Source organism: Peromyscus californicus, unplaced genomic scaffold (genome assembly GCF_007827085.1).
Source record: "Peromyscus californicus insignis strain IS unplaced genomic scaffold, ASM782708v3 Scaffold_22__1_contigs__length_63687245, whole genome shotgun sequence".
In the NCBI taxonomy this organism is placed as follows: domain Eukaryota; kingdom Metazoa; phylum Chordata; class Mammalia; order Rodentia; family Cricetidae; genus Peromyscus; species Peromyscus californicus.
In genome coordinates this window covers 23,020,985-23,048,185 of record NW_026294525.1, presented here as the reverse complement: position 1 = coordinate 23,048,185, position 27,201 = coordinate 23,020,985, and the positions used below count along the sequence as shown (strand labels likewise).

The 27,201-nt window shown below is 40.5% G+C and overlaps 1 protein-coding gene across 3 annotated transcripts in view; it reads left to right on the top strand.

Moving 5' to 3' along the window:
- Adgrg6 (adhesion G protein-coupled receptor G6) overlaps nt 1-19,028 on the top strand; it is a 126,749-nt gene extending 107,721 nt beyond the window's left edge. For 2 of the 3 annotated variants that reach the window (XM_052751093.1, XM_052751094.1), the window contains 7 exons: nt 3,186-3,313; nt 4,474-4,742; nt 5,848-5,944; nt 7,489-7,772; nt 14,576-14,677; nt 15,444-15,596; nt 18,828-19,028. In XM_052751093.1, the coding sequence (XP_052607053.1) occupies nt 3,186-3,313; nt 4,474-4,742; nt 5,848-5,944; nt 7,489-7,772; nt 14,576-14,677; nt 15,444-15,596; nt 18,828-19,006 (1,212 nt within the window). In that variant the 3' untranslated portion in view covers nt 19,007-19,028. Of the gene's footprint in view, nt 1-3,185; nt 3,314-4,473; nt 4,743-5,847; nt 5,945-7,488; nt 7,773-14,575; nt 14,678-15,443; nt 15,597-16,704; nt 16,751-18,827 lie in introns of all 3 variants that reach the window. The other variant, XM_052751095.1, reaches the window with a different exon arrangement.
- Nucleotides 19,029-27,201: the final 8,173 nt, after the last annotated feature.

Below are 27,201 nucleotides of genomic sequence, written 5' to 3'. Positions count from 1 at the left end.
AAATCTACCTAGCCAGCATACTCAAGAGTTTGCATAAAAAATTAGAGCGAATCAGTGTTTTGTTTTATCCCAGTCAGTTTGGAAGACTCATCTTACTCCCAAGGGTGTGTTGGAACTCATCCACAAGTGAGTCAGTACCATTTATCTGGTACACTTGTGTTGTGGAAGAACCCATCCAGTACACAGAACATCTAGAATGTACCATAGCCATTGTTTTGACAAGGGTTCTATGAAGGGATCAACCACACCTGCTTTTTCATAGAAGATGGGAGTAATGGGAATTGAGGTGATTCAAGTTTTCCAGTTGGAATCCCAAACACGAGGTTGTATTCATCTCCCTTCAATCTTATGGCCTTCTTCTTCCTGTGAGGTCTGGGAGGAAGCAATGAGCAAGTGTGGCTACAGTGTTTGGCTGATGAACTTCTTTTCCTATGCAAATGACCGTTGTCATACAAACTTACAACTCTGCAAGTTGTAAATTTCCTGACAACCTGGGATACAAACACTCTGGGCAAGAAGAACAAGTCATTGACAAAGGTGGTAAATTACAGAAAGTAACTTTGTAGTGCTCTCAAAATATGTTTTTTTCTCCAGGGGATTAAAATGAACAACTAAACTCTACAGTGTTTTCCCTTTGCATTTTAAACAGAAATTAATATTTCCTCTAATTTTCTCTTTTCTTTAAAAATGACCAAAGGTATTCTTCAGAAAATGCTAATCTTGCATAATTAGTCATTCAGATATGAGCTTAATTTACTTATTTTACTTAATTTAATATGAGATATGATTTAGCTTAATTAACCCAAGTATTTCAGCAGTGTGCATGTATGTTTGAAAATGGTTGTGAGTTTTACTTCTAACAAATAGATGCTAGGAAGAAATTGACTTCTCAAAGATAATTTATATGCACCCAGATTCCACCTGCACATTACTCTGATAGCCAGTTTTATTACATGGTATTTCAATTTTATTATGGGTTTATAAATGCACATGTGCTTTCTGTTGCTGAGTAAAAAGTTAAGTTTACATGTGTGGAAATTTGCATGTTAGTGAATTACTACACTTTCCTTTTTGGCCTCTTTTGTAAGATTATAAACTGCTGGAAGAAACACTTTCCAAAATTCATCCTTTCTGGCAATGTGTCTGTATCCTTTTGGCTCTTCCAAATCATCAACCCTTGAGTCATAAGTTTTTTCTTCTAGATTTACGAATTCTTTGTTCACTTGTATAACATAGTCTCAGAGTCTAAAACTTCCCATGACACATAAACTTATATCTTTTAATCAATAAATGTGAAAAATATTTAATGCTCTTTCCTACATTTCTCTGTAATAAAAGTGACTCTCCTATGATTTTACATACTTATATCTTCATGTTGACTGGCTTAGAAGGATTAAATTGTCATGTATCATTCTCAGAAAGCACCACATGATAGGAGAATTATGTGAGAATTGCTCTCAGTATGTAAAATGACTTCATTTTTTTCTTAAATTCTTCATTGAGTTACCACCCATTTGTCTTACCTAGATGGAAATAGTGCTTTGAAGAGTTCCTTGTGCTTGGTGATCCTTCAAAGCTCCTAATTTTTCTACTCTAGCTGATTCTGCAGTGAGTGTACCAGATAGGCACCTCTCTGTAGTCCACTGGCACTGACTTGAGTTCCATCCCATGCGCCATGGGCACATGTCTTCCTGTGTTTTGAGGGACTCCTGGGCTGTTGAGGAAGGGGAAGGCTTTTCCTGGCTCAGAGCACCCAACTCTGCTGATTTCTGCCAATATGCAGTTTGCCAATGCCTTGAAACTACTGCACACATGAAGCGTTAATCTATAATTAATAACGTTAATCAATAAAAAATCAGAAGTCAGATATTGGAGTAAGAACCTGAAAGATCAGAGAACAGGGGAGCAGCCACAGTTGTTTCCTACCTCTCCAGTTCCCTTAACCAAAAGGGCCAAGATTCTCTCTCTGCCCCACCTTACCACTTCCTGTCTCCTCTCTCTACAGTCCTCCAAACCTCTATGGTCAGCTAGTGGCTAGCCCTGCCCTCTGACTCCAAGCAAGCTTTATTTGTCAGAACACAATCAAAATATTACACAACACACATGCTTACTGCATTAGTTGTATCTAGAACTGTCTCCTGTTTGTTCATTTCACATACATGCACACACACACACACACACACACACACACACACACACACACACACAGAGAGAGAGAGAGAGAGAGAGAGAGAGAGAGAGAGAGAGATTTGATAAAAATTAAAAGAAGCTGACATATAGAAAGAAAAATTTGCCTTTGCCATAAGATTGAAATATTTAAACTATATGTTCAGCCAATCTCTTCCTTCATTTTTAAACACCTGTACATTGGAAGTGATTTCATCTCACACCAGGACAGGTTAGTGGTCTTGCCTCAGTTTTTGTCCCTACCTAATCTTCCAGTTAAGGAGGGAAAGGAAGGTTTTCCTGTGAGGTCCAGAGTTTTCAGGTTCACTTCATCATGTGGAATTAGTGCTTCATGTTCATCCATGTTGGTGTCTTCTCATTCTGCACAACTCCTGACCCTTTAAATTATATCCATCCACATCTATAAAGACTAAAAATGCTAGATCCCAACACACGTGTGGCTTCACTCTTATGAAAAATGAAATCAAAACCAACCCTACCAAACACATGCCAGGCTTTGAAATGACCGTAGAAACCTCAAGACCACCTGCAGCAACCTCTGGCTGTTCCTGGCTGAGCATCTCTCACCGAGCAAACAGTCTAGGGGCCTAGGGATTGGCCATGTTTGCGTAGTGGCCTCCATTTATACCCATGCTCCTACCCTTGCAGAAACAGGTGTGACTGTTGACTTCTCAGACAAGACGATTGTACCCTCCACCATTTCTACTGGGGTTTCCCGTGGTTTCATTCTTTATCTTACACTAGGCTACCAAGAGCTTAGACGAGGAGGTATTGAGTTAAAACAGTGTGCACCTACTTCTGCAATAATGCTTCATTTGTCCTTCTTGGATTGGTCCACCTGAGTGCAGCAAGGGGCTATGTCAGTGTTGGTGGGCATTGTTGTTTTTAGGCCCTGAGATTGAGCTGCTCTAATGTTAACTGTGAACTTTCTAGCAACATAAAGCACCACTGTCACGGAAGAGGAATAATACTTACAGCTGCTTCCCATGTTTTGTTAGGATCTTCCAAGGAGTGCCTCACAAATAGATGGAAGAAACACAAAAGTCCTTACATTCATCACCTATATCGGGTGTGGAATATCTGCTATTTTCTCAGCAGCAACTCTCCTAACATATGTTGCTTTTGAGTAAGTATGTTTCCATCTGCCAAGCCCAGGGCTAACAACTGCGAATGTGAGCATGAAAATTGTCTCAGCTTTAAAAAACAATTTTACGGTTTATGAATCATGTCGGTGTCTCGCTTTTAATCCTCATGTTTCTCATAAGATCATGCAACATGAATTTTCCAGGTATAGAATTTTAGTTTATAATTGCTATATCTCTACTTGTAAAATGGGTTCAAGTCTGTAAGAGATTATTGAGACTTATGTAAATTGAAATGACATGAAATACTTGCTACATTGTAAAAGTTAAAGGTTTTTTGCTTCATGAATTGTATACAAGCATTCTTGAAACAGGAAATTTTTTTAAAAGGGATATCTGACTCATAAAAAAAATCAAGAACATCAAACAATTCTAGGGAAATTACTTTTTAAATAAAAATGTCAGGGCTAGAGGAATAGCTCAGCAGCAAAGATCACTGGCTACTCTGGCAGAAGGACCTCAGTTCGGATCCAGTCGCTCTCATCAGGCCGCTCATGACCATCTGTAACTTCAGTTCCAAGGACTTTAATGCCCTTTTTAGGATTTTGTGGATATCCATGCAAAGGTGCACACACACACACACACACACACACACACACACACACACACACACACACAGGCATACACACATGAACAAGCACATAAATTAGTTGATTAAATATGTAATTCTTGTATCTGAAAAAAAATCCTAAACTAAAAAAAAAAAATGTGAGTGAGGTGGCTCATGGCTTTAATCCCAACACTCAAAAGGCTCAAACAGGAGCATTTCCATGAGATAGAGGACAGCCCGGGCTACATAGTGAGTTATAAGGCACCCTGAGCTTCAGTAGAAGACCCTGTCTTAAAAACAGAGCAATAAATAAATAAATAAATAAATAAATAAATAAATAAATAAATAAATACAAACTCTGTATAAATAAGTTGAGAATTTTGGAAACAGTTTTGAAATGGAAATCACATTGAAAAATTCTTCATAGCCTTGCAAATACTAATGAACATCTTCGCTCCTCCACACGGTGGGGCCATGTCTTATATAGAGAGGTACCTACTACCAAGAATGGTAGGAAACTGGAACTGATCCCTGTTTTTAAAGCATTGGTGTCCAGTGTTACTCCTTGTATACGTTTCTCTTCTCCGTCCTTAGGAAACTGCGCAGGGACTATCCCTCCAAAATCCTGATGAACCTGAGTTCAGCCCTGCTTTTCCTGAATCTCATCTTCCTCCTGGACGGCTGGATCACGTCCTTTGATGTGGCTGGCCTCTGTACGGCTGTGGCTGCCCTACTGCACTTCTTCCTCCTGGCGACCTTCACCTGGATGGGGCTGGAGGCCATCCACATGTACATTGCTCTTGTCAAAGTGTTTAACACTTACATCCACCGGTATATTCTAAAATTCTGCATCATTGGCTGGGGTAAGCCTCTCCCAAACACCCTTCCTTGTGCATCGTACTCTAAGACCCTTAGGAAAACTGTGATTAATAACATGTATTAGATAAGAAAATCCCGAGGAAGGGGCATCCTCTGTTCCCCAGCACAGTTTTTGACATTGTCACCGGTACTCCCTGAAAGCCTTAGCTCCGAAGTCACCACAAGCTCATTTCCTGAGCTCAGTGCCAGCCCACCCAGGGCTAAGGAAGCAACTGACAGCCCATTCTGCTTCCAAAAATAGTAGCCAGCTAAACGCCAAGCTCTACTCATCCCTTTTGTGGAAGCCAGAAAAAGAGGGCCATTTTCACGTATGCAACCAAGACATTTACAAAAGTATTATCTTTAGCTTTTTGCCATGGATCCTTGGTCAGATATTCAAAGACCATTCATATTAGCCTGTTCAGAATCTTTTTGTTGAACAACTTTCTTTATCTGGGTTTCGTGTCAAGCTAGGCATCTTAAAGCTCAATCCCATATCTTTTTCACATGGAAATATCCAAGGCTGAGCCATCCCTTAGTTTTCCACATCCCCCCACCCCCTCTTTGAGAAAAATCAAAGGCTCTCTTGGGGACCTGAGGAGGCATGAACTGGTTAAATGAAGTAGACATGGGAGTACTGCTGATTCTCTGAAGAGAAAAGAAAAGACATCACACACTCGCAATTGACCCCAACTTTTCCGAAAGGCTTTGTTTCATATTTTTTTTTAGAAAAAGGGTAAAAGTGACTGCATTCACCTTATCTTTCTGAACTCTGGTGGCCCAATGTAGCATCATTTATACAACCACACTGTCTGGTGCTGCATTCCGTAGAATTAGGGTCTAGTTCTCAAGTGAGAATCACTAGACCCAGAAGAAGACGAAAGCATCATTAAAGAGTACGTTTTAACTATTGCCACTTAGAGTTATATGTCCCACACTAAAGAGGGAATTCTGTTGTTGATTTTAACCAACCAACTTAACCATTCTAAGAAAATTGAGTCTCTGTTGTAAAGGTTTTTCTTTTTCCTACTTCCTTAACAGTATCAGTCCCATGAGGCAGTCCCAGAGTCTTCAGGAGATCTCTCAATGTCATGGTCTTTTTTATAACAGGTCTGCCTGCCTTGGTAGTGTCAATTATTCTGGTGAGCAGAAAACAAAATGAAGTCTATGGAAAAGAAAGTTATGGGAAAGAGCAGGATGATGAATTGTGAGTAATGCACATTTGCGGGAGATCATGATGGGATATGTACTTTGTTCATGAAGTTTAATATAAGTTCGAATAGTAACAATAATGCTCCAATTTCAAATGTTTTAGTTCACCTGTGAGAATCTGTCAGGGGTCCTTCTTCCATAGATTAGTCATTTCAATGCTCAGAGCTGCCTTCCTTTATTTTAATAACACTGTACTTTATGGTCTAGAGCATTCAGACACCTGAGATGTGCTTTTCTGAACTTAGAAGACATATTCAATTTGAGGAGATTCTGTACTTTTCTTGCCTCCTTCAACCCATACATATCAGAAAATCTAGTGCCACTGGCATGCACTGTTATTTAGAGGATCCTTATAAGAAACACTAAATCTTAAACTAAATCAGTTTTAAATGAATGACTAGGAAATCTATCTTACTCAGTTGTCATGGGATTTTGAAGCTCTGTTTAAGGTTGTGCCGTCACGCAATCTCATTTAGTGAGCATTTATGGTATGCTAGAAATCATGTTGAGCTCTAAGATCCAAGGATGTTCAAGAAAGCATTTACCTCAGTAGCCAGAATAAGGACAATTCATTTGAAGATGAATTTAATTTCCTGAAATCATTGAATTTTTTAGGTACTTAAGAATTTCCATAGTCTACAGAAACATTGGGACACCTGCAAATTCAATTGCTTTTCAACTTTACCCATGTCAGACTTTATACCACAGAACAGTTAGAAGTTTTCTTCCATCTATTATCTGATATATTTCTGAAAAATCAAGTGTATTCTTCTTAATGAAGATGTGTTATAATTTACCTATGCCTTATAGTTGTGTGCAAGAAACATCTATACACAAATCTTTTAATTTCATAATGTCTTGTTCCAACTAGAACAGTTATATAAATAATAATTGCTGTGTATCCTGAATCCTTAATTCAATGAGACAAAGTATAAATTTGCTAATCATAGATGACAAGGAACTAGGGACATAGGTGACCACTAGCATTTATGTTGTGGCTAAAACTCACCAGGGCCAACATCTCAGCAATTCTCCTGCCTTCTTTCACATGAACATAAGCAGACAGCTGTAACACCATAGCTCTCACAAAAATCTCTTAGCAAACTTCTGCTTCCATGTTATTTCTTGGAATGATGTCAACACAGCCACTCCTTGACAGGAAAGGACAGCAAAATTAAATGCTGAAAATCCCCATTGTTAGAGTAAGGACACACAAAAGAAAGATGGTCAGATGTGGCTTAGAACCAGCCAAACAAGCATGTGCTCATACCAATCAGAATTCAACAAGCAACCTCCTTTGCTTTTTAATATTGACTTAAATAACGAGATCAAGACAGCGGCCATCCAAAACCACCCGAACGAAAAACCACCTATGAAAAGATCAAAGCAGAAACTCGAGTCCACGGATATGAGTGGGCTTTTCATAGGTGTTTCAGAAAGAACTCAGTAAGCTGTGCAAACCAGGCCAAGGAAAGTCACCAGTAAACAGGGCGGGGTAGGCAAACTCTTTTATCTTGTTCTTGTTTCTGTTCCTTCAAGCTGCTGGATTCAGGATGCCGTGGTGTTTTATGTGAGCTGTGCCGGGTACTTTGGAGTCATGTTCTTCCTGAATGTTGCCATGTTCATTGTGGTCATGGTACAGATCTGTGGGAGGAATGGGAAGAGAAGCAACCGGACCCTGAGAGAAGAGGTTTTAAGGAACCTGCGCAGTGTGGTCAGCCTGACCTTCCTGCTGGGCATGACGTGGGGTTTTGCTTTCTTTGCCTGGGGACCCTTAAATATCCCTTTCATGTACCTCTTCTCCATCTTCAATTCTTTACAAGGTAAGATAAATGGTGCCCAGGCAGTGGCTGCTTTCTAAATTGATCATATTTGCAAACACCTTCCCTTTCAACAGGACAGGTCCAGTTTCCATTACTACTCTAGGTGCATAATTCAGGCACAAGTGGTCATTCATGAAAAAGCTCTTGGGTAGGTAAAGAGGTAGAACGTTAGCTGAGTTAGTTGACTTTTCTTTCTTTAGTAATATACTCCAGGCACATTAAAACAGTGCGTGGTAGACAGTCGGCATTCAGTAAATATAGCATCACGCAAAGGAATATGGAGCAGGGTGAAGTGTTAGCTGAGAGCCTAACCTAACCAGAAGTTTCAGGGGGCACAGTCAACGTTTGTCTTCTTTCTAGTTCAGGCTGCTGCCGCTGCCCTTCATGCCAACTGTGTAGGTTTCCCATGCATGGGCAGAGCGGTTCTTCACCTTACCTCCTAAGCAACTCGGGTTTAAAAATGAAATCCAACTCTGATTCAGAAAGTTGTCTTTTTATGAGGTACAGAAATTAATTCAACCTATCAAACATGTGCTCTGTTTTGGAGAAAATATAACATATATATTTATATATATATACACACACACATATATCAATGAGAGAGATGGAGAGAAATGGTCTGACTATGTAGCCCTAACTAGTCTGGAACTTCCTATATAGACCAGAGGCTGGCCTCTACCTCACAGAGATCCACCTGCCTCTGCCCAATGCACCACCATACCTGGCCATACAACCATAATTTTGATTCCATGACACACTTGCTAGTGTCCCCTAAATGTACTTATGTCAGTTATATCTTGAAAATTAAATGGCATCCTTTGCTTTGTGGTGCTGAAGGTTAAACCCAGGGCCTCACACATGTTAGGCCTCTGAACCACCTTCCAAGTCTTCTGATTACATTCTTTAAGATACCAGACATTCTCCATCTTTATGACAAAACTCTTTTGTGTACTGAAGCACCATGAGCGCAACACAACCTGAGAAATTAAATGGCACAGTCTGAAATATCCACCCCCTTCTCTGTGTACTGTGTGTGTGTGTGTGTGTGTGTGTGTGTGTGTGTGTGTGTGTGTGTGTTTATTTCACTGTGTAGTCTCAGCTGGCTTCAAACTCAAAGTCCTACTTCAGGCCACGAGTACTGCGATTATATGCCTCCAGCACCATGGATTTCAGAGCCTGGGTTATTTTCAATGAGAACACTATCAATTTTATCAAAGCTACCCTACTGCTCATACAGTTATGAATGTGTGGTAGAACAGCTAAATATATCCAAACAAGTTTCAGCTGGGGTAGAAAGCAGGATTATATTACTCAAAATTCAGTCACCTCATGGGTGTCCCCTACTGCCATATCTAAGATGTCTGTACTTTTCTGAAGGAAAGTACTACTCAACACCCTGCAACTTCTGCAAGCTTTTGCATTGAACCAATTACCACAAAGTAGATGTTCAGGGACTGTGAAATAAATGAGTTTCTAGATGAGGGAATGGAGAGGCCTCAAGCATGGCCTAGATCCAATCTGAGATGCCTCTGGCATAATACGCATTAATTAATTCAGCAAATTTATTCAGGCTCATAACAGACAAAAGTATGCAGGCTTGTTATCATGAATATATGAAATAATAAGTCTCAAGAGTATATCCTTAAGTTGTAGTGTACGAACACATCTACACAGGGATCCAGCTCAGCCAAGGCAATATTCCTCTATTTAATCTCTTTTAAGATACACTACATATCAGTGCCCAAGTAAATATTGACAAGAGTGTCCACTCGCATTAGGAATTCCATGGTTTTATACTTCAGGATTGTACATGAAAGGCACAGTCATCTGCCAGCCCAACCTTGGTTTCACTGTTAGAATTTCCTGGCAGCCTCAGTACTTCCACAGCTACAGCTGTCTGTACAGCTCCGTTTCCATTAATGAGAATTGGGATGCTTTAATTTTCCTAGTATGGGTTTCCTGATGAGAGGGGAAAATGTCAGCTCTTGTCAAGTCAGTGTTCTTCATCAATCCCTGCCTTTAGGACTGATTTTTAAATCACACATATTTAGAACAATTTTATCCACACCCAATTATAATCAAAACATCCTCTAAACAAAAACTTAAATTGCAAAGACCTTAGTACTAAGAACATGAGTCTGTGGACAATTATTTCACCAGCCAGGTCATATGAAAACTTCCTGGAACAGTATATAAATTTTTAGTGGCTTTTATTGGTGAGCTAGTTTTTACCTTCAACATGATGCTTTATTTTTTTATGAACTTTATGCTTTATTAGAAGCATGTAGCATCTTGTGTGGTAGTAATCCCAGAGCTCAGAAGGCAGGAACAGAAAGATAATGAGTTCTAGGTCATTCTGAGTTATATAAAGAGGCTTTATTTATAAAGGGGGAACAAAGTGAGCTCCATGAGGCAATGAAACTGAGAAAATCCTCTTTTTTTCTGAAATGAAGAGGATCAGAAAGAATGATTTGATTCAACTACAGTCTAAATTCTATATGATCCCTTCCCCTTTTATATTTCTCCAACACATGGGGAATTTTGACTTTCCTAACAAGTTCAACAAGTTATAAAGTTTAATTCATACCTGGAACTTGATCCTCCATTTTCTATTTTCAGAAAAAAGACATTATCTATTAGCAGTCGAGTACAACCAGGTCCTCTTATTTACCCAAATGTGAGAGTATAATAAATACATTGCATAGTTATCAGAAGCTGCCATGGAGAACACAAAAAAGGGATTATCAGTCTGCTCAGACTGATAATGTTACAGTGATAACATTAAAATACCTGGAGCAAGAGAAATCATGTATATTTGTGTAGTGCATGGGAGTTAACGAAACCCTTTCATCTAACATCTGTGATTTTACTATCAGGCTCGTGAGTCTGAAAAACAGTAACTTCAGATACAGGACATAGTCTCCTTTTTAATAAGTAAACTGGTGGTAAGAAATGCTAATGACTTGCCCAAGATCAGTTTTCATTTGACAATGAAATACTAATATTATAGATAGATAGATAGATAGATAGATAGATAGATAGATAGATAGGTAGATAGATAGATAGACAGACAGACATATGAAAATTAAAGAGCACATTAATAGATGACACAGGATAAAATGTTTAGTTTTCAATAGAAAGTGAACGAAAGCAAATTCCTCAACTGTCCCCTCAGTTCATGTCAGTGTTCCCATTTAGGAAGTGACTATCCACCCCCATTTATTAAAATGCTAGCAAATACACTTTTACTCGGTTAATGGGAATTTAATTTGTTATTCAACAGGAACTGTCATTAATCTCAATCCCATCAGCAGGCAGACTAAGACATTAAGTTAAACTTTGAGACGCACTATATTCAATGCCAGCAGAATCCCCCTCGCCCGGTTAGGAGCCTCACAGATTTTAAGCTGTGACACAGCAACACACACACACACACAATGCACATGTGTTATTGCTGCCAAGGTAAAGATGACCCACCTTTCAACTCCAGACACCCGAAGCGACATCAAGCAGGCTGAAACATGACACACTGCAAGGAAATACATTACTCATCCTTTGACCAGACATTCTGTGCCACAGAGAAATAATTTAGTAAAGGATGTCTTTGTAATATAAAAAGAAGATCCAAAACAAATTTCTAAAAACAGCCGTAAACCCAACTTCACAATAGCTGGCTTTGTTTGAGTGACAAGTGACCCCGGGAAGTGTTTAGTCTTGGGTGCAGAGTCATTTAGGAGCTTAGAAGCCATCTAGGCTATTTCACCAATGGTCAAGAACGTAGCTCACACTGCCTCTTCTTCCCAAATAGCTGGTTTGATGAATTTTTGGCTGATTTTCCCATCAAAACTCCAAAATTTATAGTCATGATCTAAGATACCAATCACCTACTGCTGCTCACCTGACCCCGTCTCAAACCCCTGAAGTTGTTTATGTTATGATATATTAATGCTTAGGTCATCCCTCTGTGTTTCTCTGGGTTTATCATTCAGGTTCAGAAAAGGTGAATTTCGTGGTAATCACAATCAGCAGCAAAAGAGTAATAAATGACATTGTAATGAGACAGCATATTTATTTAACTAGATCTAAAGTTATATGATAGTATGATAATACTACTTATCTAGTGTCTGGTGGATACTTTTTTTTAATACCTCTCAAAGCTAAATATCTTTGGGACTAGTGAGATGATCATCAGGTGAAGGCCTTTGCCAAAGCCTCATAACTTGATTTCATTCCTGGGACTCACGTGATGGAAGGAGAGAACAGACTCCTGCAAGTTGTCCCCTGACCTCCACACACGCACCCAAACATGTACACATGTACAAACACACACACTAAATAAAGATGATGTAATAAAAATTTTAAAGTACATATGCTTGAATTTAGGATAAATTTTAGTAGGCTAATCCTCCTATTTAAAATCAATGACAAAAATGACAACCAATATATTTCATATTAGCATTTCTCCACAGGTCAGAATAGGTAATAGGACATATTAATAGGAATTTCCAGCCACCAAGTCCTCAGTTTAGGCACTGTGCTTGGGGCTGTCTGATGGACACGGAGAAGCTAAACACAGAGGAAAGCAGCCAGAGTTATTTCATTAATGTCAAGGCTAGAACAGAAATCCAACAAGCTTCATCCCTATTATCATTTATTCTAAAATCTAATTATGAATCATGTGACATTAGGATAGTAACTACCATATATAAGTTTGGTCATATTTTGCAAACTTAACTATACATATTGAACTGTCAGACCTTTCTTGTGCTATGTTTTAAAACTGTATCTTGTTTATTATTGGTGTATGTGTGTATGCTTAGGGGGGACACACATGTCCTTGAGCACACAATTGGAGGCCAGAGAACAACTTTACAGAGTTGCTTCTCTCCTTCCACCTTTACATGAATTCTGAGGATCAAACCCAGGTCTCCAGCCTTGTGTGCCAAGCATTTTACCCACTGAACAATCTCTCTTGCCTGCCCACGCTTTTTTAATTGTGCAAGCTATGGTATAATTTAGTTCCTTACTGAACACTTCATATTCAAAAGCACCTGAAAAGTTTAACTGCCCCTTAAAAATACTGTAATAACTTTAATTTTATGCCACACTGTGGACCCAGGAATATAAGGATCAGCCTTATTCTTGAAAATTCCGAATGTCAAATTCAGTGCTTTACAGATAGTCACTGCACAAATTAACCTTCTAGAAGCTTCCTTCACCTCCCCTCCACTCCAAGCATTTTAAAGGTTCCATTCCAGCCTCCATCTTCTGCAAAGCCCTTCCTCATGTAGACATACCATCACTGTCACTAGTATAGCATAAGATGAGGGTGTTACCTCAAAATTCATCGGCATGTTTTTCAGAAACCTTTGCCTTATTGTCATTATAGTCCTGTCATCCTTTACTTTGCGTAGAACTCAGTCTGTTCTATTTTTATTTGTTTTGTTTTGTAAGAAGAGTTGCCAATGTAGCCCAGGCTGGCTTTGAATTTATTCTCTTGATTCAGTCTTTGAAGTTTGGGGTGTAACCCTACTGTTCTAGTGTCAACTAATGTGTACACATGTGTATTTGTGTTCAAGTGTGTTCAAGCATGCACACACACACACACACACACACACACACACACACACACACATTCGTGCATCTGTGTAGGGCCAAGTTTGGCATTGGATGTCTTGCTTGCTTTCTACCTTTTTCATTGAAGCAGGGTCTCTCATTCGAACCTAAAGACAATCAGTATAGCTAACCTGGCAAGCCAGCTTGCTCTGGGGATCCCACATCTCCACCATCACCCTGACCACCTAGCACTTACGGAGGAGGGTCTGGGGGTCTGAACTCCCGTCGTCATGGTTTCACAGCAGGTGACGTACCCACTGAGCAATTGCTCCAGACCATCATAAGTCTTATTTTTAACTCCTTACTTCTAATCACATGGCATCCACTAAATTGAGCCTGTGTTCACTTGTTGAGCATAGGCTGAATTCATCATATTAACCTGGCTACTATGATTCACTCACTAAGGAAACATTCATTTATTTGCTCTAAGATTCCTAGCATCATTCCAGGAACAGTTACAGCACAAACACAAACAGACGAACAACTCTAGTTGGAGCTTTATTGTCCACTAGTGAAAGATAATCACGCAAACAAATGACCATTACAGGGAATACAAGGCCACCATGCACTGATCAGTGGGCACCAAAGAGGATGAGTAGGGATGAAATTAAGGATAAATTATATCTTCAGACAGTGGCCTCTCTAGGGACTCAATGGCTAGTCTGAGGCAGGAGACTGTTACTAGAAGATCTGAAGGAAGTGTGGTCAGAATGGTGTTGGGTGAGAACAAGTCTGATACGCTGAGAAACAGAAGAATGTCCAAGTGGTTTTGGGGGTCATAGTCAGGACTTCTGCTAAGAACATCTGAAGTTTGAGATGGAAAAGATTCAGCCAAGGCAGGATGCCCTAGAAGCTGTGTGGGTTGGAACCTTGTGTTAGGGAGAGATGGGAATGAAGTCAAAGATGAACAGCATTGTTGAATCTTAGGAGTGTGGTTAAGACATAAGGCATGCTGAACAGGCAAAGCCAGAGTCAGATCCATGTACTTATTCTGAATTTACCCAAGCCTCTGTGTTCTTCTGTAGAAGATTAAACTGCCTACTGTATATACTAAGATTCCATTCCTTAATGTCTTTGTCCCTCAGTGACTTAGTTCTAAAATATTAAGATAATTCCACATACTTCATAATATTTATCCTTTAAAATGTGCCACTTGTCTTGAGTATTCCCATGTTCTCTTGTCACAGGTTTATTTATATTTATCTTCCACTGTGCAATGAAGGAGAATGTTCAGAAACAGTGGAGGCGTCATCTCTGCTGTGGCAGGTTCCGGCTAGCAGACAACTCGGGTAAGGACATGGAGTTAAGTGGGCTTCATTTGGAGAAACCATTTGCATTCTGCGTTACACTGTCAGAACAGCAAGACCCACTGAGAGTGCTGTACAAACAGGGCATGTGAAGACGCTGAGTTGGAACAGTCAACACTGGACGCCATCTTTGAATGTTGTAGAGAAGAAACAGGAATCCCGGACAGGTTTAAAAAAGTGCTCAAGCCAGGCGGTGGTGGCACACGCCTTTAATCCCAGCACTCGGGAAGCAGAGCCAGGTGGATCTCTGTGAGTTTGAGGCCAGCCTGGTCTATAGAGCAAGATCCAGGACAGGCACCAAAACTATGCAGAGAAACCCTGTCTCAAAAACAAACAAACAAAAACAAAAAAGCTCAAGTTTTGATGTCTAATTTGGCAATTCATATCTGCAGTTTCCACTGTCGTAGATCCACCTTGCCATAGTTTTAGACTCTCAGTTGAATTTTAGGTGAAGAGACTGTTCTTAGGATACATAACATTTGAGTGAAAATGCCATTAATTTTTTAAACACCTGCAAACGCTTCTCACCTATAGGGTATTGAAGTGGGATACTAAATACCGTATGCGTGGGGTCAGAGCAAGACAGTTCTCTCTGTCCCTAGCCTCTTTCTGTTTCCATGTCAGTCTCTTTCAGTCACTGAGGATACTAGGAAACTGGCTGTGCTGGACAGATTAAATGACACAGCAATGGATTTCTGGGACGGCTTGTATTTTCTATAAGCCCACTCATAAAGTCCTGTCCTTTCAGATTGGAGCAAGACAGCTACCAATATTATCAAGAAGAGCTCTGATAACCTGGGGAAATCTTTATCTTCAAGCTCCATTGGCTCCAATTCAACATATCTCACATCCAAATCAAAATCCAGTTCCACCACCTATTTCAAAAGAAACAGCCACTCAGGTGAGTCCTTCTTGGCCATGTAAAGCTTCCCCCGGGTTTTCTCCCATCTAGCCATTGTCGTCTCAAAACTGACTTACACTGACTGGATGATCCCAGTGCCTTCTAGAGGGTGATTGTAGATTTACCTGAACTACGCTGTCCAGCTGAAGACTTTATCCATCAGCATTGTAAAGTTTAAATCTAAAGTATTTTCTAACCCAACCATGTCTAGTCTGTGGCTGTAGTATCACTACCTCTCAATGTTATTATAACTTCAGAGTTTAACTTGCAAGAGTTTTCTCTTTGAAATCAGGATGCTTCATTTGTAAAGTAATTTTTATTTAGAAACATAGAGATCAAAGAGCAAAACATTTCCAACCCATTATGAAGCTTGCCTGGATGACACCCGGCAAGTTGGTATGGAGGCAGGAAGGAGCACAATGTAAGATGTACATTTTGTTTAAGACTTAGTTCCTTAACTATTGGAAGTGATGAGGAGCAGCAAGTGGTCACTACCCTTTAGCAAATAAAATATGAAAGAATGGAGAGCAGAATCCTCATAAAGTCATAAGGACTGTCAGAAACATTGCTTCTGTTTGTGCTCTGTTTGTTCAGCACAGCCACTGTGGCCACATGTTCTGACACTAAACATATATACAAATAATCCTCATGACAAATAATGTTTTGCAGCATAGTGAGATAAGGGCTCAAACTTTAACTTCAAAGGGAAATGATTGGATTTCCAGTTTCAGATACTAACTATGCCTTGACAGACAGCTGTAGTGTCTTGGCACACACTGCATTCTTTAAAGATACATCTAAGAGTGTAATGGAAATAAGTTAAAAATGTTTACTCCACTTAGTTATTACATATGAGCAGAGGTGAATGGCACAGAAAACACTAATATGTGACATTTTTCTAAAAAAAGGAATGAGATATGTGAAGTGTCTATACTTGTTCATGTTGCAAACACTCAAATTACAGTTCATTTGCAAGTCTAACTCACTGCCAGTTGTTAGTGGGATGGCTGTCTACTGGGATGTGCAGAAAACCTCCGCATAACCTCAAAAATACATAGTTGGTTTATTTCTTGGAATTGATCTGGACATTCATATGTTTATGGTGTAGATAATTTCTCCTAAGAGAATTCCTTCAACAAAAGTGGAACATTCAGGTAACTTATACTGCTGTTTTTGGATGCATGAATTTCTACAAGGTAATGAGAACGTCTGCATGGACTAAGCTAAGGTTCTTGCCACACCAGCAAATGGCTTATTCTCTACAGTACTTCTCAGCTAGCACAATGGTACTCCTGCACTGAGCTGGAATCTGAAATTTCTGATAGTGGGCTGTGCCGGCTCTTCTCTGCATGGGGTGTGCAAGCCATGCCTTCTAAGAAATGTACCATATGTACTATGCTCCAGAAGAATGAGTTACATGTCATCTAATATAATGACAAAAGAAAAAAAGGAAGTGCTTAATAAACTTTTGTTAGACGATGTGACTTTTTTTTTTCTTTTTTTACTTTCCAATGTTTTTTGGATTACTGGGTACATCATGGTACATTTATAGAAGTCTTGAATGAGAAATTTTTCAATTGCAAGCTGCTTTGTGGTGATTTTTTTTTTATCTGCTTGAGCCTTCCATATATGTCAAATAACGGTTCATATCTCTGGCCCCTGGTTTTCAGATACACAATCTAAATCTTTGCTACTCATAATGTAATTTTTAACCAGAAGCCCTGAGACATCATGTATGTATATGATGTACTGGATTCATACACATAGAGTTCTACTCTATGAGAGTATGGAGAACCATCCTGTGGGATCATGTATTTGGAATGGGATCAGTTACAGTCTCTAAAAATACATACCCTTGGAAACTGTTCAGGAAGCAGAAAGAGGGCATCTTCAACATTTCCCTGAGGACTTGTGGTTTGCTAAAAAATGTCAAGCACAAATTATTCATTATTTATATTTAATTTAATTTAAAAAATCCTCAACAGAAAACCAGTAGCTAGGAGATCTTTGAACCCGAAGGAAGCACAAAATCAACCAGCTTGCTGAGAGCCTCATGGGCAGGAGCTTGTCTGTGACTCCTCCAAGCTTTTTTCTAATCAGTGCTAGGACATGCTTCATTCTGTGATTCCATCTGCCCATCTTCCCAAGAATCATCTCTTTTTCTCCCTGGTTTCCTTTAGTATGGGATGACACTGTCACTTCCCGCTCTAGGCATCTTTTGATTTGGTGTTTGCTCTAATACAGAACAGTGGTGGAGCAGCAGATGCCACGGAGATGACTTGGACTCTGGTCACTTACTGATGCATTTTACAGGTCATTTCACTTGCGGGGTCCAGTTTACACAAAACATAAAAGGCTTCAAGGAAATACTGCAATTTGGGAACTCTGGCTACTGAGATCAGTGTTCTGTGGCTCTCACAAAGTATAGAGGAGAAATGATTAAGTGAAGCCATTTTTTTCCCTTTATCATCACTCTGAAGTCTATAATCTGGGTAATCTGAGGGTAAACTTTTCCCAAAGTGTATCAGGAGGGGGAAGACAGACACTAATTATATTCATAGAAACACAAAGGTTTACGTAGATAATAAGGGTGGTATGGGTTTTAACTTTCAGACATTACCTGAGCCAATTCTAGAGGTTTATTTTTTTCCAACAATATATATGCCAAATGACCCCAAAGTCAGGAATGAGTTAAAAACCGAATTAAAATGTGCTGAAATACTCATGAAAAAGATATGATATCAAAGATACGTTTTACAAATAATATAGAGTGGGGAAAATGAAAACATAGAAGCCTCTGAGTTCACAGGTGCGAGGAGACTCACTACACTCTACTTCATATGTAAATTTGACACTGTCATAACAAATTTTGATAAAATTTAATTTAAGTGCTTTTGGAGAGTAAATGTCAATCAAAATAAACATGAAAGACTACTCTCCAGAAGCAACTGGAAAAAAAAATGTTCAGCTCTTTTATTCGTTAACTCTGAAAAATGGCATTGGGGGGAATATTTTCTTATACAAGCCACAAGAGAAATTACTTGAAGGCAAGCAGACATTCAGTGAATATTAAAAATGCATCTGAAGGAGGAACGTATTTGAGTGCTGCCCATTCCCTAACCTGTTAGAGAACCCGGAGCTTCCATTCCATGGTGTGCTTCTTGAGTGTCATGACCTCGGGCTTGTATCTAGCTCATCCCACAACTGAATCTCTTGCATCATTTCTTACAGACAGCACATCCATGGACAAGTCCTTGTCAAAACTGACCCATGCTGGTGGAGAGCAGACGTCAATCATCCCTGTCCATCAGGTTATTGATAAGGTCAAAGGTTACTGTAATGCCCACTCCGATAACTTCTATAAAAATATTATCCTGTCAGATACGTTCAGCCACAGTACAAAGTTTTAATGTCATTGATATGAGGGGAAAAAGAGAAAGAGAAAAGAAAACCTGTCTGGAGAAGTGGGAAGCCCTACAAGCAGCAAAAACTCCGTCCAGCGGAAGTCAGCGTGCTGTTCCCTAGGTAACTACAGAGAATCGAGGACTGGATGTTGTTAGGGAAGCTTTTGTGAGATGCAGAATTCATCTTCTCAGAATATTTCTTCCGTGGACAAGCTTCAGTCATCACACTTGAGAACTGAGAACACTCTGAACACGCAAGAAGACGGGACTTTTCAGAATGAGCAGTGGAATCAAACTCATCAGAATTTGAGGGAAAAGCATTAAAATTAGAGGACACAAGAGGAAGAAACTCAAGAGCGATTCTAGTTTAGATCTCATCTACCCCCATCTCATGGTTAGGCTTGGATGTGGCCTGACTTTCATAAAGACTACATAGGAAAACACACTGTTTGTAGTGATGTTGGACGCTCCCGGGTTCTGTTCCAGTGCTGTTTTCTATGAATATAGCATCTTGTTCTTGTTCAGTGAAATGTCAACCGTAAGTGGAAGAGATGTTTACTATTTGACCCACATAATATTAAATGTGCTCTTTTCCTGTTATGTCAAATATTTAACTTTCATGAACATACCTTGCTAAAAAAACATTTCGGAAATTTGATCCAGTTAATATATTGTATACATTTCTAATATCTCAAGACATACACCTTAAGCATCACCATCATCCCATGCACATGAATCCAGCTGAATGTGGACTTTGCATTAAAGCGGGCTTCCAGGAAGTTAAGAACAAACTTGGTGCACAACCCCCTTCACCCCCATCCTCTTTCACTGTGCATTGGGCTCACAGGCTCAGGAGAGGAATGAGAATTCCCAATAACCACCCTGTATGCAATGGCCTCTCACCACTTAAAGACCACGCTTTTGAGTCTATCCCTGGTTTAATGATTTTAAGACATTTCAGATCACATAAACTTCAGAGACCTCTGACTTCCCCTGGTGATAATCTTGTTCCAAGGACCATACACAAGGACCATTAACTGTCTCAGTTAATCAATAATTTATAAATATGTCGGTCTACAACTGCTAGTCTTAAAACTATTTGCACTGAGCCCTCCAGTCAGAGTGTGTAAGAGCCTAAAGAGGGCTGGCAGATACACTACTCTGTGGTGTGATATTTACGAATCAGACTGCGGCATGCAAGGCATGCATAGCATTAAGCAGCTTACCTAACTCCTAAATGACCCTGAACAATGTGTGCTTGCTAATGAGGGTATAACTTGTTCTCAAGTGGTGGAATCCTGTCCACTGGCCTCAGTACATGCTGGCTTTAGCCTTGCTCGGGGCTCTCTGGGAAGTTCCAGATTTGGTGGGACAGTGGCATAGTGAGAACAAGCAAAGAGATTGCGACAGAGCCAGTCAGAAGGCAGAGGCCAGACCTGAACCTCTGTGTGGGAAGTAGATCATTCTCAGCTAAGATAGAGAAGAACTTGCAGGCTTTTCAAGCTGAAGGGTCCTCTAGTCTCACAGAGTGTCAATCATAAAGCCATTTGCCAGGCTGCAAAAGATGTTGATAGAATGTGGTGGTGGGATGTTGTTGCCATTCCATTTTGTAACAGGCTGGACTGCCATTGTGGTGGACATGAACTTTGCTAGGCCTCGCTTTCACAGAGGAGGAGGCCATTTAGGAGAAAGGGATAGTAAATCTTAAGGTCACTATGATTCGCTTCAGTAGAGTCAATCCTTTCCTTGGGGCTTATATTTGCAGGCTGCTCATTGTGCCAGAGGATACATATAGTAAAATTTAAGTCACTAAATATTCACTAAATATTCACATATCCCCCAAACTTAGGTGTTCATGATAGAATTTAATTAGCTTTCTATTGTGAGATTTCTGCACAAAGTGCATATTTAGTTAATAAAAATTTTGACATAGCTTTAAAAAATGGCTTTGCTTTTGATTTCTACTTACAAGTATTCAGATCAGAGAAAACCTTTTTGTTTTTGTTTTGTTTTGTTTTCATATCTGGCAATAATGTCGGCTCAACTTTAAAAATGTCTGATGACCAGGTAAGGAAAAAAAAAAATGAAGAAATACCAGACTAGAAATATTTGCAAATGGGTTTAAAAGACTGATCCAAATTCTACCTTTGGTTCCAAGTATGTGGCTTCATTTGCATTTGGCTCCTCAGAAGAATGGGGCAGGAATTCCACGGGAGAGTCAGCTGTCAGCCTACACCCACCCATAAAACAGAACCAATTCAGAGCCCGGTTCCTCGCCTCCCACCCTCTCTTCCCCCTGTGTTGCGTTCGAGCTTTAGAGTCCTGAGATAATGTCCATTCTTGCCTCTAGTTCTTGCTGTATGAAGATTTTGTCATTGGCATTGTCTCTCCTGTACATATTTATTTATTTGTGTCCATGTCAGTTTGTTTCAGATCTTAGCTTTCGATTGCCCAGCTTTATTTTTCCGTTAGAGAGACTATATTTTTTTTTTCTAGGAAAAATTGTGAAACGGTTTTCTGTAGCAATATCTTTGAGTATGGTGGACAGCAGCAGCTGTGAGGGCAAACTAGGATTAGTGGTGAGAAACTGCTAAGGCGGATTTGCCGTTTTACTGAAATGGAAAATGATCTTTCAAATAAATACTTATGTTGTTCATGTTCCAAATTATTCAGTTCCTTTATGAGTGAATGTTTCTATTTCTGACTCTCAAGCAGGAAAAAAATTATTTGACAATTGGAAAATGACCAATAAGTCCAATGACATGGGGCAACTTTGCCAAAACACTAGGAATGAATATGTGACGAAGATCCAGATCCTGGGATTAATGCAATCTGATGTTAGAATTTCTTAGGATAACTGATACAGAGCCAGGCTGTGTGGCAGCTTAAACATAACTTAAGTTCTTTTTGTTTTTGTTTTTGCTTTTTTAATGAAAGTCTAAAGCATTTCCCCCCACTCCCCACGCCCCAAAAGAAAAAGAAAATAAAGAAATAAAAGGAATGTAATAGTGTTATGTAGAATTTGGGGCTTGAGGTATATTTCTCACAGTTACAGCGGCTGTTTCCATTATGGGAGACCTGGAAACCGGTCAGTTTTAGTTAACTTTGCTTGCATGATCAGAACAGAGGCACCCCACTTCCCTTTTCCTCTGGTAACTTAGAATCATTCCTTTCTGCAGAGCCAAGGCCAATTCTGGCTCATGCTCTTCCTCAGCAAAGTGTGTGCCCAGCACTAACTTGTGAGGCTCTTTGGCAGGTCACTGCAAAACCAGACCTCCCAAGCCAAAGTTTACAACTCTGAGCCAAGTCATGTTAAGAAAACAGGAGTTGCTCAAGGCCCCTCTGCAGACCTGGGCGATCAGGTCGCTTCTGAAAGCATGGGTGAGCAGCAGCAGGGAGCTCACAAGAAACTCCTGTTTGATGTCCACGCTGTTCGGTGTTCATAGCATTTTTGAAGTCTGCATGAGTTGGGCTTTGTAAATGCAGTGCCTTGGCCAGGCTTCGGAGTTCTCAGTTAAACAATGTGCTGCTCTTTCATATCCAAACTTAATCTTTCTCCTTCCCACTCCTTACTAATCTTCCACCACTTTACACTTGTTTCTTTTTTGTTTTTTCTCTCTCCTTTATACATTACCTCCTTTCTTTTTTTCCAGGAAAAATGATTTGTGTTACACTTTTTTTTCTGCCTCCCTTGAGAAAAAGTAAGAATAAAAATGAAAATTTTCAAATATTTTCCTTTATAGTCTACTTGCTGCTAGGAGATTAAGGAAAAGGGAAGATTTAATATTTTCTTACCCTAGGAAGCTCATATAAAAATATGGAGTAATTTGAATTTCATAGGAAAGAAACTCATAAAAATCCATGAATGCCTTTCTTTGGATGTCAGTGGTTATCAGTCATCATGTGTAATTTTTATCATTACTCTATGAAGAAATGCTAGTACCTGCCTTCCATCTGGGGGAGGCTAGTAATTAAAAATAAGTGCTCTCCCCAGGACCAAGCCAAATCCTAAGACTTTAGTTCCCTCTCACCTCAACACACTTAGCAGCTTTCTTCCATGACTCTAGATAGGAAGGAACGATCCAAGGTCAGCATGGCTGCAGGGAACGTTGAAGAGAAGCTTCTAGAACGTCAGACAGAGCTATGAAGTAGCGGAGCTTGAGTGAGGGTTTGGTCCAGTCAGTTGAGACTGGGCGTAAGGAAAGTTTCCAGGCACGGAGGTCAGAGAGCCCAGAGCACTGAGTAAAAACGTAGTTGGGAAAGGTTCGATGGCAGAGTGTGGAAAGGACGCTACAGAGCGATGGCAGGGCTGGGACCAGGCTCTCTGGGAAGAGCTCCATGTCCTAACTGGAGAGGCGTGAGCGTGACAGAGGGACAGCATGGTCTCAGAGACTGCTAGTCAAATGAGCTGAGTCCGGTTGGGAATTAGGGAGGTGACTGGAAGGACAATGAGAAGGGAACCGGACCAAACTTGGGGAGGACAGAAAAAAACTTCAGGTCTCCACAGGAAAGGACAATATGTGACAGGGCATAGGCAAGGCAAGCCTGTATTTTGGTGGAAGTGAGGTCACCAAGACTGGAGTAGTAGCCACTGGCCTGGTTGTGCTCAGATACTACAGAACCGAAAGAACCAAGAAAATCAGTCTTTCCTGAGAAGAACACAGAGCTCTGTGCTCTGTGCTACAATGTCGAAATGGTAGAAAGGAGGGAGGGTGACTGCTTAAGGGAGCGTGCCCACCAGGAAATGTTTCTCATGGAACTTGCTCTGTCTGTTTCCTTAAGGAGAGAATACAGTATTTGAAGGGGACTGAAAGGCCACTAGATAGGAGTGGGTGTCTCACACAGGCCCTGCAGGTGGGGCTGGAGATGGGTGATAGATGGGAAGCACAGCGGTGATAGCTATTATGCTTTGACTGTGTCCTCCAAAATTTGACCTCCAGTGCCACAGAGTTCAGAGTTAGCATCTAACTAAGCAGATTAGGAGGCTGGCGAGATGGGTCAGCAGCCTAAAGAGCATACTGCTTTTGCAGAGGACTCCACATCGGGCACCTCACAACCACCCCAGCTCCAGGGGGATCAGATCCTTCTGGCCTCAGGAGGCGCCCACACTCAGATGTACTTTTCCATACACAGATACATCATTAAAGTTAAATTAAGATATTTAAAAAATTAGGCTCTGAAGACTCATGCACAAATGTATGTCATCACCACAGTTGGTTTAGGCACCACAAGAGTAGGCTTGGTATAAAACCACGTTCAGCTTCCTCCTGATTACAAGTGATCTTTCCTCCCCTTGTGCCTTTTGCCATGACACGATTGAGCACGAAGGCCCTTGGCAGGTGCCAGCACCTTGAGAGGATTTCCCAGGCTCCAGAAATGTGAATAATATGCTTTTCTTTATAAATGGTCTAGTCTGTGGTATTCTGTCTAAACACTACAAGACAAAAATAATACTTTTCTTTTTAATACTTAATATCTCACTATTGTCTGTTCTTACTCATATGTAGGCAGACCTTCACCTGCTGAGAAACATGTTGGCAGCTTCCAAATTTGGGCAGCTATCACTAGAGCTGCTATAGTTGTCTATGTCCAAATTTTTGTGTGGACATATTTTTCATATTCTTGGGCAAAACATGAAGCCATGAGGCTGGGTCACATGAAGAGAGAATGTTCGGCTCATTGAGATACATCCACCTGCCTTGATAAGTTGTGATTGGATAGTGGTTGAGGGTTTTTTTAAAGTGTATGTGTGTGTGTTTGTGTGTGTGTGCATGCCACCCATGTGCAGGTGTCCACAGAAGCCAGAAGAGGGTGCTGGATACCTTGCAGCTAGAGTTACAGGCCATTGTGAACCAAACTCAGGTCCTCTGCAAGAACAACAAATACTCTTGATTTCTGAGCCATCCCCAGCCCCCTGGAGGTTTTCACTTACAGTTGTTTCTCCACATTCGTAGCAGATAATAGCCCTACCAAAAGCCTTTGGTTTCTGTTTTGTCCCAGTTGTGGTGTGTGTGTGTGTGTGTGTACACATTCATGTGATGCAGGTGCATGAGTGCACAGCATACATGTGGATCACAGAAGACAACCTCTGATGTTAGTCCTCAGGCATTATCTAAGTTCTTTTTCTCTTGCTATGATAAAATACCTCAACAAAAACAACTTGAAGGAGAGGGCTTATTCTGGCCATTGTTCCATAAGGATGATACAGGCCCTCGTGGCAGGGAAGACATGCCAGCCAGCAGGGAAGGCATGGTGGCGAGGTCAGGCACCTTGCTTTTCATAGTGCATCCACACTCAAAGTTTGAACACGAAGAGGGTCCAAGCTATAAAGCATCAAGGCCTGCCACCAATGGCCTCAAGCTTCCTCCGTTTGAAGATTCCACAACCTTCCCAAACAGCACTCCCAGCTACAGATGACGTGACCAATCACGTGAGCTATGGGAAACATTTCACAATGAAACCACAGCAGGCACCTTCCACCTTTTTGTTTGAGATAAAATCTCTCAGTGGCCTGGAACATCACCACATAGCCCGAAATAGGTGGTTCAGGAGTTCCCCAGGACCCACCTTTCTCCATCTCCCATCTGGTCTTTGCTAGGATAATAGGCATGTGCTGCCATACCCAGCTATTTACATGGTTTCTGGGGGTCCAGACTCAGGTCTTCGCACTCTCAGAGCAAGCTCTTTAACAATGGAACCATCTCCACAGCTCACAGCTACATTTTTGTGAAGTTTGAATCATGATGTTAAGTTTGTCTTTGATCCTAACCATGAATTTTTAGGGCTGGTTCTCAATACCATACAACCATGGTTTCAAGAGCTCTAAATTTAAATTCTTGAGAATTTGGTGGTTCGTTTATTCAGAGAACAATGGTCAATTGGAGAACAAAAAATACAGTAGTTCCTAGACAGTTTGGGGGTAACCTTCTGTTAAATATATATGTGTATATATTAAAAATAAATTATATTAGATAGCTGACTGCAATTAAATCTCAACGAGGTCTCAGCCTAATGTTAGCTTGGATTCACTTAATATCTGTCTAGAAGTTTCTGTACCTGAGAAAGCCACATTACAGCCTTCAGGGACGCTGGTAAGCCACAAGAGGGGTAACCAATTAAATGAGAGGAACTGGAGAAAACAGTGGATATGATGGCTATCAGGTTCAGAAAGGCAAGTCGATCGCATTTTGCTGAAGCCAACAGCACCTTTACTCTTAAGGGGTCACACAAGGCAGACCACATGTCACAGAGTCATTTTGTAGAAAACATTTATCCTGCTAGTGAACAGTCTTTAGTGTGGGTACATCTGTATCTCTTACCTGTTGTTGGCCTCAGTTTACTTGTGAAGAAAGGAAAGTGATAGCAACACAAATATTTCCAGCATGGGAAGCCCATGGTGATGTTTAATCTCGTTAATGTTTGAATCCTACCAGTTTCCACTAAAACACAAAATACAAAGGCTGAAGGCTTAATGCCCAGTAAGACATTTAATTTTATTTAATGTAGATTGTTTCCCCAAGGAATACATCTATTCTATACCTCTTCGTTTCTAAAATATGTGTCTTCTTTGCACATATGACTTAGTCCTTTCAGCATACTTGTTGTTTCTAAAGATTGAGTTTGCAGGAAGACTCACTCCCACACGCAAAGGAGACGGTGGTCTAGCAACCACCAATGCCAAGTGGGCACCAGCGACAAAACCCCATTTCTTCCCCACCGCCGGCTGTGGGTTACAGCAAGGTGTGAAGCCCGCAAGGAGAAGTGGAGAACAGCAAGAGGCCAGATAGACACTGTGTGTAGGGGGAAGGGGAGCACCGCTGGGCCATTGAAAAACGCATAAACAAATTATTAATAAAAAAGAAAAGAAAAGAAAATGCCGCATCCATGGATGCCATTTGGCAAGCCCATAGCTTGGGCCTCACAGCAGGGATAACTGTTCTTACTTTTCTCTCTGAAGAACGTTAAGTTAGAGGCAGCTGTGTGTAAGCTCTGGGGCATTGCTTTCCATGGAACGGCTTGCCGGAGATCCGAAAAGCACTTCAGCAGCCAATGCTGCGTGTGGCTGGCTTTCCGGGACTCAGTCTCCTTGTAAGTTGTTTCAAATACGAATTTACAAACATCGTGACCACAGGGCCTGTCCTACGGTTCTGGAAATAAGTGGAGTGGGACGAGAAGGATGCATAAATGACCAGGAAATTGGC